The following is a 17,092-nucleotide window of genomic DNA, read 5'->3' as shown; positions in this document are numbered from 1 at the left end:
TTCAAAGGGGAAGTCAAAGTAACATAAAAGAAAATGCTCATGAATCTCAATGCTAACAGTTTCAAAACCTTTATTTATTCAATTCTACTTGATCAAAATCCCAAAGCACAAAGTTTGTAGCTAGTCAAAGGCAGCTGAACTCATTTAGTGCTGAGAGAAATCTTTATTACCAACAGGCAACAGCATACATTAAAATACTGTGTACAGGTTTTCATACACATTTGGAGGTTTTTGTTTCACAACTTATGCAACTTTGTGTTGCACATGGAAGGATTTGCCAATTAGGAACACGGAAAACAAAAATAAGTGCCAGTGATTTCCTTTTATCAGCACAAAACAACACACTCTGAACACTGTCTTAAGAGTGCTGGAGGTCTTCTTGATATTGATGCATTCTCAAAGCCTGTGCTGTGCCTCTTGTCTCAGAGGATAAACTTGAAGGAGCACAGTAGCATAACTTTATGGATGTATTCAAACATGCCATTTCTCCTTGTCTCTTGATTTTTACAGGCCATCATGTGAGCTTGCTCACAATGGCTTGGTTCAAGGAGTTCAGCTGATTTGTCCATTTGTCTAAAGCTGTGTAACGAGCCCCTCCTCTTTTCTGGTAGTCCAGTTCTAGTAGTTGGTTCACCTGGTCAATTCGTCCATGGATTGTGCTATGAAGGAAAAGAAAAAAAAAAAAAGTATCAGTGTGTTTACAAGAAAGACTTCCACTTGATTTTATATAGGAGTTCAGTGGAGTTTTAAAAAGTGCAGCACTAAAATGCAATTTTTATTTTTAAAAGTACCATTACAATGTAATACAATAAAAACAAATAAGAAAACATAGGACACAAGACCTGCGAGTGTAACTCCCCACTGAAGAGCAACGGCTATACTACATTTTTTTCTTTTATTACAATATGATGATGTCAGCCTGTTATGGCATCATTGTGACGTTTTGTAGTGCATGAGAAAAAATAAAAAAGTTTGTTGTACAGCCCTCTCCATGCGTTGTCATGATTACTCTATATGGTTTCTTGAATTGTTTTTTTTTTCAAAGTCAACATTGACCTTGGGGCGCTAACAATGACCGTCAAGGTTCAAATACTAACACTAATATCCTCCAAGACCCAGAATATTGTTGTTAATTGTGAGTAATATAAAGTTTTTACTGATTTTCACACTGAACTTGAAACTGACATGATTTCCACCTAAATGAAATCAGCTCATTATTAGTATCTAACATCACCCAAAATTTGATATCTTGAAAACTGTGGACACTAGACTACTAACAAATAGACAAACAGAGGAACAAGCAAAGGGAAGCGATTGCATACGCCCTCCCTATGGAGGCAGAATAACTGAGAAGACAAAGAAGAAAAACTTAAAGATTTCAGTTTTTAAAACCATATTTAGGAAAAGAAAATAATAATAGTATCTTTTCCTGATACTTTAGCTTTCAATCTTGTAGCAAAACCTTGCAGATGACAGAACATGAAGAAAATGACTAAAAGTAAAAACAAGCTGTGTGTTGTTTTCACATCTTGGCATGTCATTTACGCAAGCATTTACGTAAGGTCACTGTTACAGTAACACTCAATTAAACTGAAGATCTAACTGAAACTGTCTATTCATACCCGCCTGACTCTCTTATGGGCCAAAGGATGCAAAATATGAGGAAGTACATCTATCTACAGGAAGGATCTTTTTTCTGCTCAATTTCTCAGCACACATGTGAGGAGCTTACTTATCCAAGATGCACTGCACCAGCAAACTCTCCACGTCGCACACATCAATGTTCAGCTCCTGAAACACAAAGGAAGAAGTTAAGACCGATCCTCACATCTGTTCAGACGCATGTCAGCAAGTATACCTGAACATTCTGAATTATTAGTAATTTCCCCACTTATGTGAAGATTATCAGTTTATCGAACACTTTAGCTCTCTTTTCTGTTTTTTAAGTTTTAAACCAAACGTTGCTAATCAAGGTTGAAATAAACAGAGGGAATAAACCTACAATGTACAGTTCAGTTCTTTTTTTTTTGTTTGAATTCACACTTTTACATATTATACCACAGAACCACACTATTTCAGCATTTCTTTCTGGAGATCCATTAATGTGATTATATACCTGTTGACTTCCATATGCTGATTTCATCAGGATAAAGTTATGTTTATGCTGAAACAGTATTTTATTTACTTCTGTTATATTTGATTCCATTAATCTTTAAAGACTGAAAGTACAGTGACAGACTGGGAAAGGAAACCAAATTTTCCTTTCAGTCAGAAGTGTATGCCTCTCACCAAATCAGCTCCTTTCATCTGTGCCGGAATGACAGCTGCACATTCCAAGGCAATGATGTTAAACTAAAAGTAATGGAGCTTTTTGCACACCTGAGTCACATGTACACCTTTTTTCCCCCATAGTCTATACACTGTGTTCAGTTTTGAAAGCGAAGACTGCTAGACTGATAATAAAGAATGCGACTTATAACCAGAATCAACAACCTTTCAACATGAGATTCTGTCTGAACACCATCTTTGTTCTGTATTCCACATTCAGCCTTTTCGTCTTGAATATGAGTGAATGGTTTTCAGTAGAACCCATTCAAAATCCAAAGAAGTTCAAATGAGCGTAAATGGTTATCTAAAGAGGAAAGATTGCAGACAGAGTCAATGTATAGGACAACTTTATTGCCCTTGGTCTTACCTTTGATATGAAAGGGATGTGTATTCTTGTGTACGGTTTGATGAGTTTAATAAGTACTTGAGTTCTAATATTGCGCAGGAGCTCTGCAACAGAACATCACATAATCAGATACACTTTTCAAACTCATTCACTGAGCACGTGGACTGAAGTCACGTTCACCACTCACCCTCTATGTGCTCTCTGATGAAGGGGTCGTCCATTATGTTACTGTGATTTGTTTTCAGGATTTTCTCAAATTCAGTGATGTCATTGTTCTGGTAGGCGCTGAAAGGGAAAACAGTCACTGTTGTTTTACTGTATTTATGGTGTCCCCGTGACCCACACACAAACTCTCATCCTGAAAGCTGTCAAACACATTGCGAAAATGTTACATTTTTATGTAAATACTATTCTTATTGCAGTTTTGAGCTTGCATTCCGAGTTCCTTGTTTATGTAATAAGTCTTAAATTTAGGCATAGAACACAAGATTGTGCCTGTTGTTTATGCAAACATGCAGACTAAAGAGGGTAAACAAGGAAGCAGAAGACCAGTAAAAGTTTCAGGAAGACAAAAAAAAAAATATGGGTTGATCATTTATAAAAATCCTATACTGTTTTGCCAGCTGCTACGAATAAGCCTACTACCAATAATGTTGTTAATATATCACTGTTCACGCTATAAAAAAATAATTACAACTAGCACGCAATTGCAACACTTTAATTACTAACCCACACACCCTAGGTAAACCTGAATAGAACCTGGGATTCCCGAGAAATGATTTTTATACATGATGTGCCTGGGACTGATGGCAATCTCTGCCAGTTAAAAGTCTCTTTTTGTGTTGAAGCTTGTTCTCTCCTTGCAAACACGGTTTAGTGACGGAGCTGGAGACAGTGTGCACGCAACAACCACACAATGATAGAGATCATTATGTAATAAAAACAATCTGGTCCTTAGCAGATAAATACAACTACTGAGGATCAGGTAGGTAAATATAACCTCAGATGAACTACAAAACAATACGTTTTGGCAGTTTGCTGGTCTGGAGCATTTGGGTGTGTGTTAACACAACGCCAATGAGGAAAGAATATGAAACATTATGAAGTCTGCCATACCACTGTGAGAAAGATTTTTCACAAGTGGAAAAAATTCAAGACAAGTCTTTTTCAAGAGTGAGCATCCCAACAAGATCAGACTGTGCAATGCTCAGAGATTTTGCAAAAAAATCTAAGAGCTAGATCTCAGACTCTACAGGCCTCATTTAACATGTTAAATGTCAAAGTTCATGACAGTATAATGAGGAAAAGACTGAACAAGTATGACTTGTTTGGAAGATCTGCGAAGATAAAACATCTTCTCTTTATAAAGAACATGACAGCACAGCTTAGGTTTGCAAAACTGAATCTGAGCAAACCACAAGACTTATGGAACAATATCCTTTGGCTAGAGGAGGCTAAGGTGGACACCATAACAGAAAGCACCACCTTTGAAGAAAACCAAACACAGCATATCAGGAAAAACACCTCATATCAACTGTCAAGCACAAGGGCGGTCAGCTTGCCTTGCAGAGTGCCACGAGACCTGGGCACCTTGCAGTCATTTTATCAACAATGAACTCCTCTCTTTTTTAAAAAGCTTTGTTTTCCACATACCGTTTCTGCATTTTGCCATATTTTTTGTTACATAAATGACGACACAGTATAATATGTCATGCTTTATAGTTCATCTGATGTTCTCTTTAACTCACTTTAAGACCCGTTAAGGACTAGATTATTCTTATTACATGTATGTAATACCTTATAGCCCTTTTGCACTAGTACTGACTCAGGTCAGTTCCACTCTGTTTTTAGGGTTTTCCATTAGGTGGTAGTGCCTGTACCAGGTACTTTTTTTTTTTTTTTTAAACCTATTCAGCCAGGGTTCCAACTGATCTGAGGAAATCCAAAGATGTGACATCAACAGACTCGCCACCGATTGCCTGGTCAGTGACCTTGCTTAATGAGGCGCGAGAGTATCTCGTTTATGAAAATCAAACCAGACATTTTTGAAACCCCACAACACGTGAAAAGGCTAAAAAATAAAACAACACCATGGTCCCTGTGTCTGACAAAAAGCAATACACCAACCAGAATATATACCATCACCGTTGCTGTGCTATTCCTGTCGTATACAAATGTCATCGAGGGACTTTCAGCTAACGGAAAATGACCAAAACAGAGTAGAGTCGAGTTGCATTGAGTCGATCTGAGTAAGTACTAGCGGAAAAGGTGTTGTTGGATTAAACAACACCTACACTATTTTTTATGTTTAACAATTAGAATATGAATGCATGCTTACCTTACTAAGTTTGTCATCGCTAGGATCTCTGGGTCATTTTTGTATGGTTTGGCCTTGAGGGGAAAAAAAAGGACTTATTTGCAGCTTAAGCATAAAACATATTGGGCCTTAATCACTAACAATGCATACGAATGTTACACGCACAAATCTGTGACTGATCAGTGTTTAAAGGTTTAGTCTTGCCTCAGATCATGCATACAAACAAATGAATCTGATAACAATATTTGCAGTTCGCACATTTCATGAATGCTTCAGTAATTCTGCATGTGCACTTTTTTTGTTGTGTAAAAACAGTTCAACTTACAAATGAATGAATAAGATCCACTGGATGCCTTTTCAAAATAACAACAACAACAACAACAACAAACCCTGCAAAAACTTATGGCAACCAGCTTATCTGTGTGTTGTTTATATTACTAGATAAACTCTATCACCATTTACGGAAAGCAACCTTACAAAAAATTATAAAACAACTAATTCCCACCTCTTGAGAGTCAAAGGGGTTAATTCCTGACTTCATAAGCATGTTTGCTAAGACCAGATACTTCAGGCATGTCGTCCTTCGTGGGCTTCCAGACTCGTCGTAGTTTTTAAAGGCCTCAAAGAAGTCTGTGTGAGCTTTCTCAAACTCACCCTCCCTCAGATGCATCTTCCCACCACACTCTGGCCAGGACCACAAAGAAAAAAGAAAGAAAAAAACCACAGGTTATGCAGCAAAAAGCTTGACGCTATATAGTGTAGCAGTTGCACATTAAACTATGTAACTGCTCTATGAGCTACACCTTCATACCTCTGATAACTCCCATTATGAGTGGGTGAGGAATGGCAGATTTAATATGAAGGGACTGCTCATACAAAGCTTTCAATTTCTTGTTGTTTTTCTGTGCTGTGTACATTTGGATCTCCAGAGCATAGATCTCCAACAGCTGCGTGCCTTTCTTTAGGTCATCCTCTCCATCATCTGTCTGTAGTTCATAAAAAACAAGAGAAGCAACCATTTATTAAATAATTATTGTTGTGAAATATACATACTCTTAATAACATACCAGCAGCTTCATGATAACAAAAGTAGTGAATTAAGAGTTATTTGACCTCTTCATTAAGAAACAGATATTATCTCAGCCTGAAGAAAGTGGGCAACCACATTGCATTTAATTAGATCTACAAGACACTGTTGTGATAAAACCAAAGACACATATTTCATTTTCTGCAAAAACAAAGATTAACAGAACAAATTACCTGACAGGACTGGTGTAGTTGTCTAAGGATCTTTTGCAGTTTCCCATATTCTTCTCTTTCCAAGTACAGTTTCCCCAACTGAATTAAAAAATAAAGTCTGAACATTTGTTTTTTCTAGAGAATTATTTAACACTATCTGGAATCAGTGGAAAATCTTTGTATACCTTTGTGTTAGTTTTGAACCACAGTCTGTCATTTTTTGCATCCTTCAAAGCCTCCAGTGTGGTTTCATAAAATTCCTGTAACAAGTCCATCTAATGACATGAGAAGTAGATTTTAGACAGGCACAGAAAACACTGGACACACTCAACGCTTAAAGTCCCCAAAACATATGCATGTCAAACAGTCTATCCACACCTGTTTGGAGGTAGAGATGTAGTCCAGAATGGAGTTGATGGACTTCTCTGAGTAGTTCCTGGTGACAGCACTTCTGATGTACGTGAGAAGCTGCTTGTACCTGTTCATCATCTCTGGAAAGTTGGTCTACAGAGTTGAGAAACACATTAAACCACCTCTCAATAATTTGTGGGGTAAGTGTAAAAGACAATGATGTAAGGTTTTACAAAGTATACCAGCTTAAAGTTGATTTTGATCATCTGTTTAAGTGCTTTGAACCCCCATTCTCCTTTCTCTCCTTCTAGTTCCAGCACCTGAACACACCAAAGTCAACATACGTTAGTAAATTCCATTTTTAAGTAACTTGGATACAGAGCTACAGAGAAGAAATTATTGTTCTGGCGTATGACTCCACCTTCTGGAAACTGCTGAGCGCTGCTTTGGGATCATCTTCCTTCAAGGCTTTGGAGTTATAGTACTGGTTCTCCAAGTCCACATTTGGCTCTGAATTGCTGTCCTCTGAGTATTCCTAAGTTTAAGCATACAAGAATGTAAAAACTTAGATCGCAAAAGTCATTTCAAACGTATAAAACACATGTTCACCACAAACTCTCAGCTAGTGAACGCAAAAGCTAAGCATGCCAGACCGCCTGTGAAAATATTCTATTAATATTAACCATGAGCTAATGTTAGCCATTGTCATGCTTGCTAGCTAGCCAGTTGACTTGATTTTCATGACTGCAGTTCAAATCCAAATGACAGTTGGATACGCTTTAAACTACGTGTTTAAAGTATATTAATATCAGTTAGCAGCATATCAGCCAAAACCAACTATGGATAGCCAGCTAGGAAGCTAACCTTATTCATTCGCTGTCAGCTTGGTGCTAGCCAGCAGGCTAACTAAAGCGCTAACATTAGCTAGCATGTACTGTCGGGACTTGTGTCAGCGCTCAGCGGACAAACGTTAACAATATTCAAGCAAGCAGAATAATTTTATTTATAAATACCAGGTCGTAATCTTCTTCATCATCGCACATAAAATCATCTTCCATGTCAGACATCTTGCTGGTGTTCCTTGTTGTTATTCACAGACAGACTACTGTAGCCCGGCCTGTGCTGTGTTTTGCAGCAGTGGGGTGATGGGTCGAGGCGGTAGGACGCAGGGTATACTTCCGTCTATAGATGGCGCTGTTGGATCACGACTGATACGTGAGGTTTCACGTGGATGTCATAACGTGACATGACAGTAAGATAATTTTTATAACAATGTTTTTGACTCGGTAACTAAATTTACTGTCAGTGGAAGAAAAGTACATTTACTCAAGTACTATGGTTAAACTGAAGTGTTTTGATTTCAAAGGCAAACCTTATCAGTTAAGAATATGAGATTTATTATTTTAGATTAGAAGATTTAAAAAAAAAACATCAAATTGGCCTTTAATGCATGTATGTATCATTGATGTATCAGCAGTACTAATATGTTGAATTCTTATGCATAGAAGAACTACAGATGAAGTTTTTTTTCACTGAATCACATTTAACTTTGCAAAGTGAAAGTACTTCTTACTTGGAGATTATTTGAATTACATTAAACATTAAACATTTCCATGTTACTAAGCAGATTTTATAAGACATATCTTTTGCATGAAAAATTCAGACTTTTAAAGTCACTAGGAACTACAACAATCTTTTTTTGTTAAACAACAGATAAATAATGAAAAATACATCATTACCACCAAGGAAATCTAGTATATAAGAGCACTAACATTGTACTAATGTAGTATTTGAGAAAATGTACTTTTTAAATTTCCACTAGTTAATATCCTCTTAAACTCTAGCTGTGTTTGTTAGATTTCAGTCAGCTCTGTGAGTCAAGTTCACGGCAACTGGATTTCGTGACTCCTCAACACTCTTGGCTGCCACACAAAGAGCCCGTTGGCAGCATGTCTTCCCTCTTTAGCCTCTCTGTCTCACTCTGGGGGTCATTCCACATTGAACCATGTGAAAGATTTTATTTCTGAACTGATTTAGTTCCCGTTCCAAACATTTACGCAATCATCTTTCTGTGTCATCAAGTTATGTGTCATAAGTTTATTTAAAAAAAAAAATCCTGACGAGTGTGGGTGAAAAACTAAAGTCGATCATCCTGCGCAGTCAGGTTGGCCATAATATTTACAATGTCCAGACATGAATCACTAACATCAATACTAGAGGAAAGAAAGTTAAAGTCACAGACTGACTAAGTTTTAAAGCATCAAGAAGGTCCAAATTTATACTCCATGTGCAAGTGTGTGTGTATTAATGTGCCACAGTTGTGCACTATCCCCAGTCATTTATCATGGAAGGCAGTTATTGCATTTTCTATATAATGCAATTCTGCAGATTTTTACATAGAAAGCAAAATATTCTAATTGGTATGGACATGTATGCATTTGACGCAATACAGTCTGGGTGCACCTCTTTATTGCATGCATGAAATGCGTCATTCCAGCATCAGTGGTGTGTTGGTCTTTTGTCTGTCAGCATTTCATTAATTGCACTAGGTTAGCATCAACACAAAAGCTTCACAAATAAGCAGTGTTTCTCTGCACAAATCAACAATTCCAGAAAAGCTGTGGGTCTGAGACAAAAGACACATGGGTGCTAACATGCCCTGTTTTGTAATCACGTCACCCACACGCCTTCTCAAATTAGATGGCATCTTCACATACCTAAAGTGCAATGTTATGGCCACAGGCTAAGTAATGTTGTAACACAGTGACAGTCTCTAAAAAATGCATGACCCAGCTGTGGCGAGGACATGTTATAGTATTTGAAGGGCAGAGAGGGATCCTCCTACCCTGAGCTCATTCTACTACACTTCAAGGTCCAACGTAATGCCAAAGACTTTATTTATCTGATTGAGTCAGGCGGACGGTATAATAAACACAAGTTCATCATGATGTTTAACCTTTCCATGCAAATCTGCAAAGCTTATTCAGCAATCCAGAAGTGTGGTATTAAACCTTATAAACACACATAAGCATCCCTTCTTATTTCCAATAATTGTTTAGGATTAATCGTTGAAATTAGTACAATGGTATTATTCCCTTGGTATCAATGTATACACTACAGTTCATAAGCCGTTTAATTTTTCGTTGCCAAAAAGTGTTTTATGTTGAGCCTAATAACCTTTGCAGAGTTAATTTAATCACATTCACGACAGTCTAGTAAACATTAGAAAAGTCTTTAATACATCTCCATCATGGCATGTGACAGCAAAAGCCTATGTACCTTTCTATCTCTTTCACTCTCTCTCCTCCAGCAGGCTGCCTCTTTTATATACTTTTGCCCACACAAGAGTGTTAAGCCATTGTTGTCCCTATGCCAACTCCCTTGTAGATCATTACTCACATATTAAAACAAATGCACAAACAATCACACCCCAGCAGTATGCAGAGTTGCTAACCTAATGCAGCCTACCCCTAGGCGATCATAGCGGCTCGTACTTTTAAACTTGAGCAAGATGCGTGACTAGCCTGCTTGTTTTTCTCTTTTTATTTTTTGTAGATGTTTTCATTTTTACAAGGTATGTAGAAGCGTGTCTCAATTTTATGCAACGGCTTCCATCATTTGGGGGTGTTATTTCAAATCCAACCTCAAAGAGCTGCAAAGTCACTGCAGCCAAGTCTACACACACTCCTTATGCTTCACACGCTAACATAGTGTGTTATGTATTTGCTTTGTGTGGCCTATAGGAGATGGGTGAGTTTGAAAGTGTTGGGTTATATATATGTGGGAGTGTTATATAAATTTACAGATGTTTCAAAAATACTATTCACTGAACACTTTATTCTGTGTTAGGTGAGTTCATGACACAAGATTTAAACTAAATATTTAAACTTCTGCTAATTAGAATGTTGGTAGTTTGATTCCTGGCTGCTCCAGTCTGTGTGCCAAAGCATCCTTGGGTCCTTGTTGCTCTCTGATGCATCCATCGGTGTGTGAATGTTACGTAGAAAATGCATAGAAATAAGTTGCTTGCATGAACAGGTGAATGAGACATGTTGTATAAAGAGCTTTGAGTGCTCAAGCAGAAAAGCAAAATATAAGAACCAGTCCATTTAATATTGGCCTTTTGTCATGTGTTGACTGTGCTGAAGCAGGAAGTTGGACCCAAATGCAGGAGTCAGGAGTAATGGTGTGAACTCAAAAACAGCTTTATTGCTGTGTTCTCAAAATACAATTACTCAAAAAACTAGGAAACTCAGAGGAAGACATAGAAAACACAAGACAAGCACGCGAGCAGCATAAGGGCAGGTAAGATGACAACGTGACGAATAACAGAGGGAAACTGAGGACTGTTGGGTTTTTTTCATGAGAGAGAAGACAAATATGCTTCAATTTTAAGTTTTCACAATTTATTATCAAAACGGTTAGAATTTCAAATTAGCTTTACATGGCGCCATGGACCTCCTCGCTCTGTCTCAGAGACAAAAGCTGCCACGCCCAGGTAGTATACACTTATTGTGGGTCACAGAAACTGAATGTTAACATTGGTCGAAAGAGGTGAGGGTGGCCTCAGGTCTGATAGCAGCTCATGTTTCTTATTCTGCAGCTTTCTGGGCATCTCCTTGTTTGGAGACGCCTTTCTGCAGGCAACACTCACGTGACTTTTGCAGGAAGTACAAATACTTCATTACTGTACTTAAGTAGAATTTTTTTATCACTATTTCCTGTACTTCTGCTTAAGTAAAGGATGTCTGTATTTTTGCCACCTGCAGATAGAACACACCAGGAGACCAAGACGAACTACTTCAGAGAAAGAGGGAAGCAAAATTAGACAAACGAGAGACCATCAAAATACAGCAGGAAGCATAAACACGGAGACAGAGACTGAGACACATCAACTGACAAGATAAATACAAAGGAATTGACACAAGAGAAAGGGGGACACAGTGACAGGATGAGGGTGAGTACATGAAACATTATAAACATTAGCCAACTGTAGGAACTCCACAACAAACTTACAACACTGGGTCAACTGACTATGACAGAGCCCTGGACCCTCATCTGCCCGTTCTGGTACAGGCTCTGGGTACCCACTATACTTGAGCTCAGGTTCCGCCTCAGGTGATGGGTGTCCCTCTGGCTCAGGTGCAGAGGTAGGCCGGGTCCTAGCTGTACTCTGCCTAGGAACCAGTATGGGTTCAGGAACTGACTGGAATAAAAACTGACTGGCTGGATACGAACCACTCCCACCCGAAGAACTGATATGGGTGCAGGGACAGGCTGGGCCCTCCTGCCCTCACCCTGGGAGCAGGGACGGATGGAAGAGTCTTTAGGAGTGCAGGGTGTGGTGAATAAACATTTTCCAAAAGCGCCTGCTCTGAAACACAGCAAACAGTTTATGGAGGTGTTGGCTCAGGAGCATAATCAGTCTCTGCGGAGGTTAGTGTCCTTGCACAATAAACAGTCTCAGATTTAGCTGGCTGACTACCGCAACAAACAGTCTCCAAGTGGACAGTCTCATGAACACAAGAAATTTGTTCAGCATTGACCAGCTCAGAAAAGAAAATGAATCAAAACACTCAGACTCCATGACATACATAACATTCCATAGGCTCAGGAGACACCACATCATTGTTGAGTTACTCAGAAACCAACTCAATATTATTGTGCTCAGGCCCTGGAGGTGAATGCATGGGCACAGACGTTGCTGACAGAGAAACAAAACACATCTATTATTCCTAGCAGAATATTTTTCCCGATACCCTGGCTGAGCAACAGAACACACAGCAACAGAAAACTCAGACTGGTTACCAGTTGACACAAAAGCAGAATAAACACAACTTCCCCCGCAGAAAACTTGGACCTCTCCTTTGCCCACTTAGATACAGAAATGTCTAAATCTTTACCAAAATTTGCAGATTTACAGAATGAAAAGAAGCCTGATACTTCTGTGTAGCACTCTGCCACCATCCCCGACACGACACCCAAACCACACACACACACACCAGGGAAGAGCTTTCTGGTCTCTGTCTCACTTTTTATTTATATGTTTATATGCACATAGGTCCACATATAAGTCGGAGCTGTCCACTCCGTTCGGCTCCAGTCTGCCTGACACTCTCTCAGCCTCAAACAGACCATCTCCTCCAGGCCCCAGCAGCTACTAAAATGAGGAGAGAAAAGTAATCAGTCTGACCAGCATCAGCTGTTTCTGCCCTGACACTGTCCCCTGAACCTGCTGCTCCACACCTCTCCTGCAGCTGGGCCCCAAACCACACCACGCCATACTCTGCCTCCCATGAGCTTCCAGAGGATCGGGCAGCATCAGTGAAGTGGGATTGCAGGACGTTGACCAAACAGAGAGCTTCTGAAACTCAGAAACCCCACGAACAAGTCAAGTCAAGTGAATTTATTGTCATTTCAACTATGTGCAGTGGTACAGTACACAGTGAAGCGAGACGGCGTTCATCCAAGACCATGGTGCTACATATTACAGACAATCAACACAGGACCACATAAAGTCCAAGTGTGCAAAAACAGTGCAACACTAGACAGAACAGAACGATACAGACACAAGACAGTGCAGACACAGTGCAATAGAAAAGTGCAACAATGACAGTGGGTTGTGCAAAAAGACTGAGCATTGTGCAAAAAGTAACTTGAAGTATCAAGGTGTGCATGTGTATGACATTGAGCAGATAAGTGTTTGAGGTAGTGACGTGTATGAAGGTGTGAGTGTGTCAGTCCAGTCACTGAGTGTTGAGGAGTCTGACGGCCTGGGGGATGAAACTGTTTCGCTGTCTGGCAGTGAGGGCCCGAATGCTCCGGTACCTCTTCCCAGAAGGCAGCAGGGTGAAGAGTGTGTGTGAGGGGTGTGTGGGGTCCACAATGCTGGTGGCTTTGCGGATGCAGCAGGTGCAATAATTGTCTGTGATGGACGGAACAAAGGCTCCAGTGATCTTTTCGCCGTTATCATTAGCTGCTGAAGGGTCTTGCGATCTGATACAGTGTAGTTACCATATCAGACAGTGATGGAGCTGCTCAGGACACTCTTGATAGTCCTCTGTAGAAGGTGGTGAGAATTGGTGATGGGCGATGGGCATAGGACTGCAGCAGAATGAGCTCTTTGGTCTCAGGTACAGAATTCTTTTTCAGCCGATGAGAGCCCCTGTTCCTTGAGCAGAAAATTCTGAACTAAGAGCTTGAATTCTGAGAACAAAGATAGAATTCTGAAATGAGCATCAGTATTCTGATAAAGCAGTCAGAAATCTAAGAGGCAAAATTCCAACAATAAAGTGAAAGTTCTGAGGTAAAAACCAGAACTTTTGAGAACAGGGAGAGAATTCAAAGATGAAAATAAAAGGGAGACATTCTACATTCTGTGAATAAAGTTAGAATTCTGAGAACAGAAATAGAATTCTGACATAAAACTAAGCATTCTGATGAAAAAGTCAGAATTCTAAAAGGCAAAATTCAAACAAGAAAGTGAAAATTTTGAGGTTAAACCCAGAATAGGATTATGAGAACGAGGTGGGAATTTAGAGATAGAAATCAGAATTCTGAGGTAAAACTGAAACTTCTGGGACTTGAGCTAAATTAGATATAGAATGAAATTAAATATAGAATTTTAAACTGAAACTAAGCATTCTGATAAGACAGTCAGAAAACTTAGCAAGTGAAAACTTTGAGGTAAAACCCAGAATACAATTGTGAGAACAATTAGCCTCAAAACTTTTAGTTTTTTCTCTGAATTTTGCCTCTTGGAATTCTGAGGCAAAAATCAGTATTCTAGTGAGACAGTAAGAATTCTGTCTTTGTTCTCAGAATTCTTGCATTGTTCTTGGAATGTTGACACATAGAATTCTCACTTTTACCTCAAAATTCTGAATTCCGTCTTAGAATTCATACTCGGTTCTTACAATTATATACTACCTCAGAATTTTCACTTTCTTATCGGAATTTTGCGTCTTAGGATTCTTACTGTCTCATCAAAACAATGATTCTTGCCTCAGAGTTCTCATATTGTTCTTGGAATTGTGACAGGTGAGACCTGAGTCTGGGAACCGCCCCTGGTGGGCGGAGCTGGTCTTTGCTCCTTTCATAAGCTCAGGTGTGGGCAATTAGGTATTCCTCAGCAAACCTGAAGCTGCAAGTGCTTGGTCCAAGTTGGGCAGGTTGGTGTTAATTTCTTTCCATGAAAGCTTGATGCGGGTCCCCCTAAACTTCTGTTAGAACGGTAGGCTACACAACAATGTACCACTGGAGCTCTGGCTGTTGGTAGAGGTTTACAGTTATTGCAACCTTGTAGGTGGGAAACATTGCTCCTGTGAGAACAGTATAGTGGACTTCATCGCCACTGACCCACATTTATTAGGGTGTGACACGAACTTGTGGACAGAGTACCGAGCAGCTGCTTTGCCAAGTGGATTTCTGGCTGCGGGCAAAGGACCCGACACGTCACTGAATTTTAAACTGTTTTTAAATGCAACAGACTGACTGCTGCGGCTGTCGATTGTTTGTTTCTTGTTTTATTTTTCTGTATCAGTAGGCACCACAGATATTGATTCTTTTAGTATTTTAACCTCTTTTTTTTTTTTTTATATATATAGATAGATATTGTCGCAAACGGTGAAGGCGCTGCGTGGAAAACAAATCCCTTTTTGTCTCGCCGCTTTTGCATGCACAGCGGTGGGCCTGAGTGAAGACGGCACTGAAGATTTGACTTTTTCTATAGTGTTTTGCCCATTTGGGGGTTATGTGTGAGTTGCCGTCCCTTTTTAACCTGTGTTGATTTGTTCCTAAACAGTTCCCCGCAGCGCTTGTCCTGTCTCATGGGCAATCATACAGTTTTATTGTTTTTAAATAAGGTAAAGTTTTTAATTGTTTTTAAGTGCTGCTGTTACATTGTTACTTTTATTTTGTATTAAAAATTAAATTCTTTTTAACTGACTGTGCGCCTACGGCTCTGTCCTATTTTTAAATAGGTACCTACCACGGGTCACAGAATGTTGACACATATAATTGTTACTTTTCCACCACAATTCTGAATTCCATCTTAGAATTCTTATCCAGTTGGTAGAATTATGGACTTTACCTCTGTCATGATCCTGGGTCATTTGACCCAGTGTTTTGAGTTTTAATATATTTTGATGTTTAAGTTCATTAGGTTATCTAAGCTCATTTCCATTATGCCTAGGTTGCTGTTACAGTTCATTGTTTTTGGACCCCCTTTGTGTTATCACCCCCTGTGTTTAAGTCTCCTTTGTCAGTTCGTCATGTTAGGTCTGCTTGTTTTAATCTGTCCTGTTTCATGTCTGCGTGTCCTATGTTGACAAGCTTGTCTTGTCATCTCTGTGTCTCATTATGTTCCCTGTTTTATTGTGAAGAGTCTATTTCCATGTTCAGTGTGTCTAATTTCACTTCCCCTGTGGCGTCATTATGTTCATTCATATCAGCTGTTTCCCCATGTGTTTCCACTTCCCCTGAACACCTCTGGATCACCTATGCATTTACTTTTTTTATTTTTATCCATTCCTCATCAGGTCACCTGTTGTTTAACACAATGTTTCTAGGTTTCATGTATTCATGCCTAGGTTTGTTCGTGCTCATGTCAGGGTTTTCCATGTTCCATTTTAGATGACTTAATTGCGGGTTTAGTTTTGCATCGGTTTGCCTTGTATTTTGTTTGTACCTTTTCATCAGCCTTATTAAATGGCACGCATTTTGTTAAATCAAGTTACATTCCATGTTCCATTGTATCTGTGTTTGGGTCCTCTATTCACACTACACACAGTCTGCTTCTGCACACTGTGACAAACTCAGAATTTTAACTTTCTTGTCGGAATTTTGCCTCTTAGAGTTCTTACTGTCTCATTAGAACACTGATTCTCACATTATTCTTGGAATGTTGACATACAGTATTCTCACTTTTACCTCGAAACTGTAAATTCCATCTTAGAATTCTTACCTAGTTCTTAGAATTACATATACTTTACCTCAGAAATTACACTTTCTTGCCAGAAGTTTACTCACTGTCATCAAAATGCTTAGTTTCAGAATTCTGAAAGGCCTAAGCAGCCAAACAAATCACTGTTCTTTGCAATGTCATCTATTTGCAGCATGATGAAAAGGAAACAACAAAATGGGAGTGTCAACACATCGGGTTGAGCAAAAGTCAAAATAAGAAACGAAACTCCGATTCCCACAAACATTTTGGGTTATCTTATTTTGGGTTATCTTATTTTGGGTTATCTTATTTTGGGTTATCTTATTTTGGGTTATCTTATTTTGGGTTATCTTATTTTGGGTTATCTTATTTTGGGTTATCTTATTTTGGGTTATCTTATTTTGGGTTATCTTATTTTGGGTTATCTTATTTTGGGTTATCTTATTATCTTATTTTGGGTTATCTTATTTTGGGTTATCTTATTTTGGGTTATCTTATTTTGGGTTATCTTATTTTGGGTTATCTTATTTTGGGTTATCTTATTTTGGGTTATCTTATTTTGGGTTAT

At 38.9% G+C, this 17,092-nt stretch overlaps 1 protein-coding gene across 1 annotated transcript; it reads right to left on the bottom strand.

The window, feature by feature from the left end:
- Window positions 1-140: 140 nt before the first annotated feature.
- Window positions 141-7,790, bottom strand: cops2 (COP9 signalosome subunit 2). The gene is made up of 13 exons (XM_031728828.2): window positions 7,595-7,790; window positions 7,003-7,116; window positions 6,824-6,901; window positions 6,609-6,734; window positions 6,416-6,505; window positions 6,252-6,329; window positions 5,803-5,977; window positions 5,497-5,675; window positions 5,013-5,065; window positions 2,862-2,959; window positions 2,696-2,778; window positions 1,733-1,791; window positions 141-659 (listed from the first exon to the last, which is right to left on the bottom strand). Exons 1-13 carry the CDS (start codon window positions 7,646-7,648, stop codon window positions 515-517), a joined length of 1,332 nt encoding a protein of 443 aa, XP_031584688.1. The 5' UTR covers window positions 7,649-7,790; the 3' UTR covers window positions 141-514.
- Between the last annotated feature and the right edge of the window lie 9,302 nt (window positions 7,791-17,092).

This window comes from Oreochromis aureus, linkage group 1, assembly GCF_013358895.1.
Source record: "Oreochromis aureus strain Israel breed Guangdong linkage group 1, ZZ_aureus, whole genome shotgun sequence".
Lineage (NCBI taxonomy): Eukaryota > Metazoa > Chordata > Actinopteri > Cichliformes > Cichlidae > Oreochromis > Oreochromis aureus.
The sequence above is the reverse complement of the archived record's forward strand: the minus strand, read 5'-3'. Positions and strand labels throughout refer to the sequence as shown.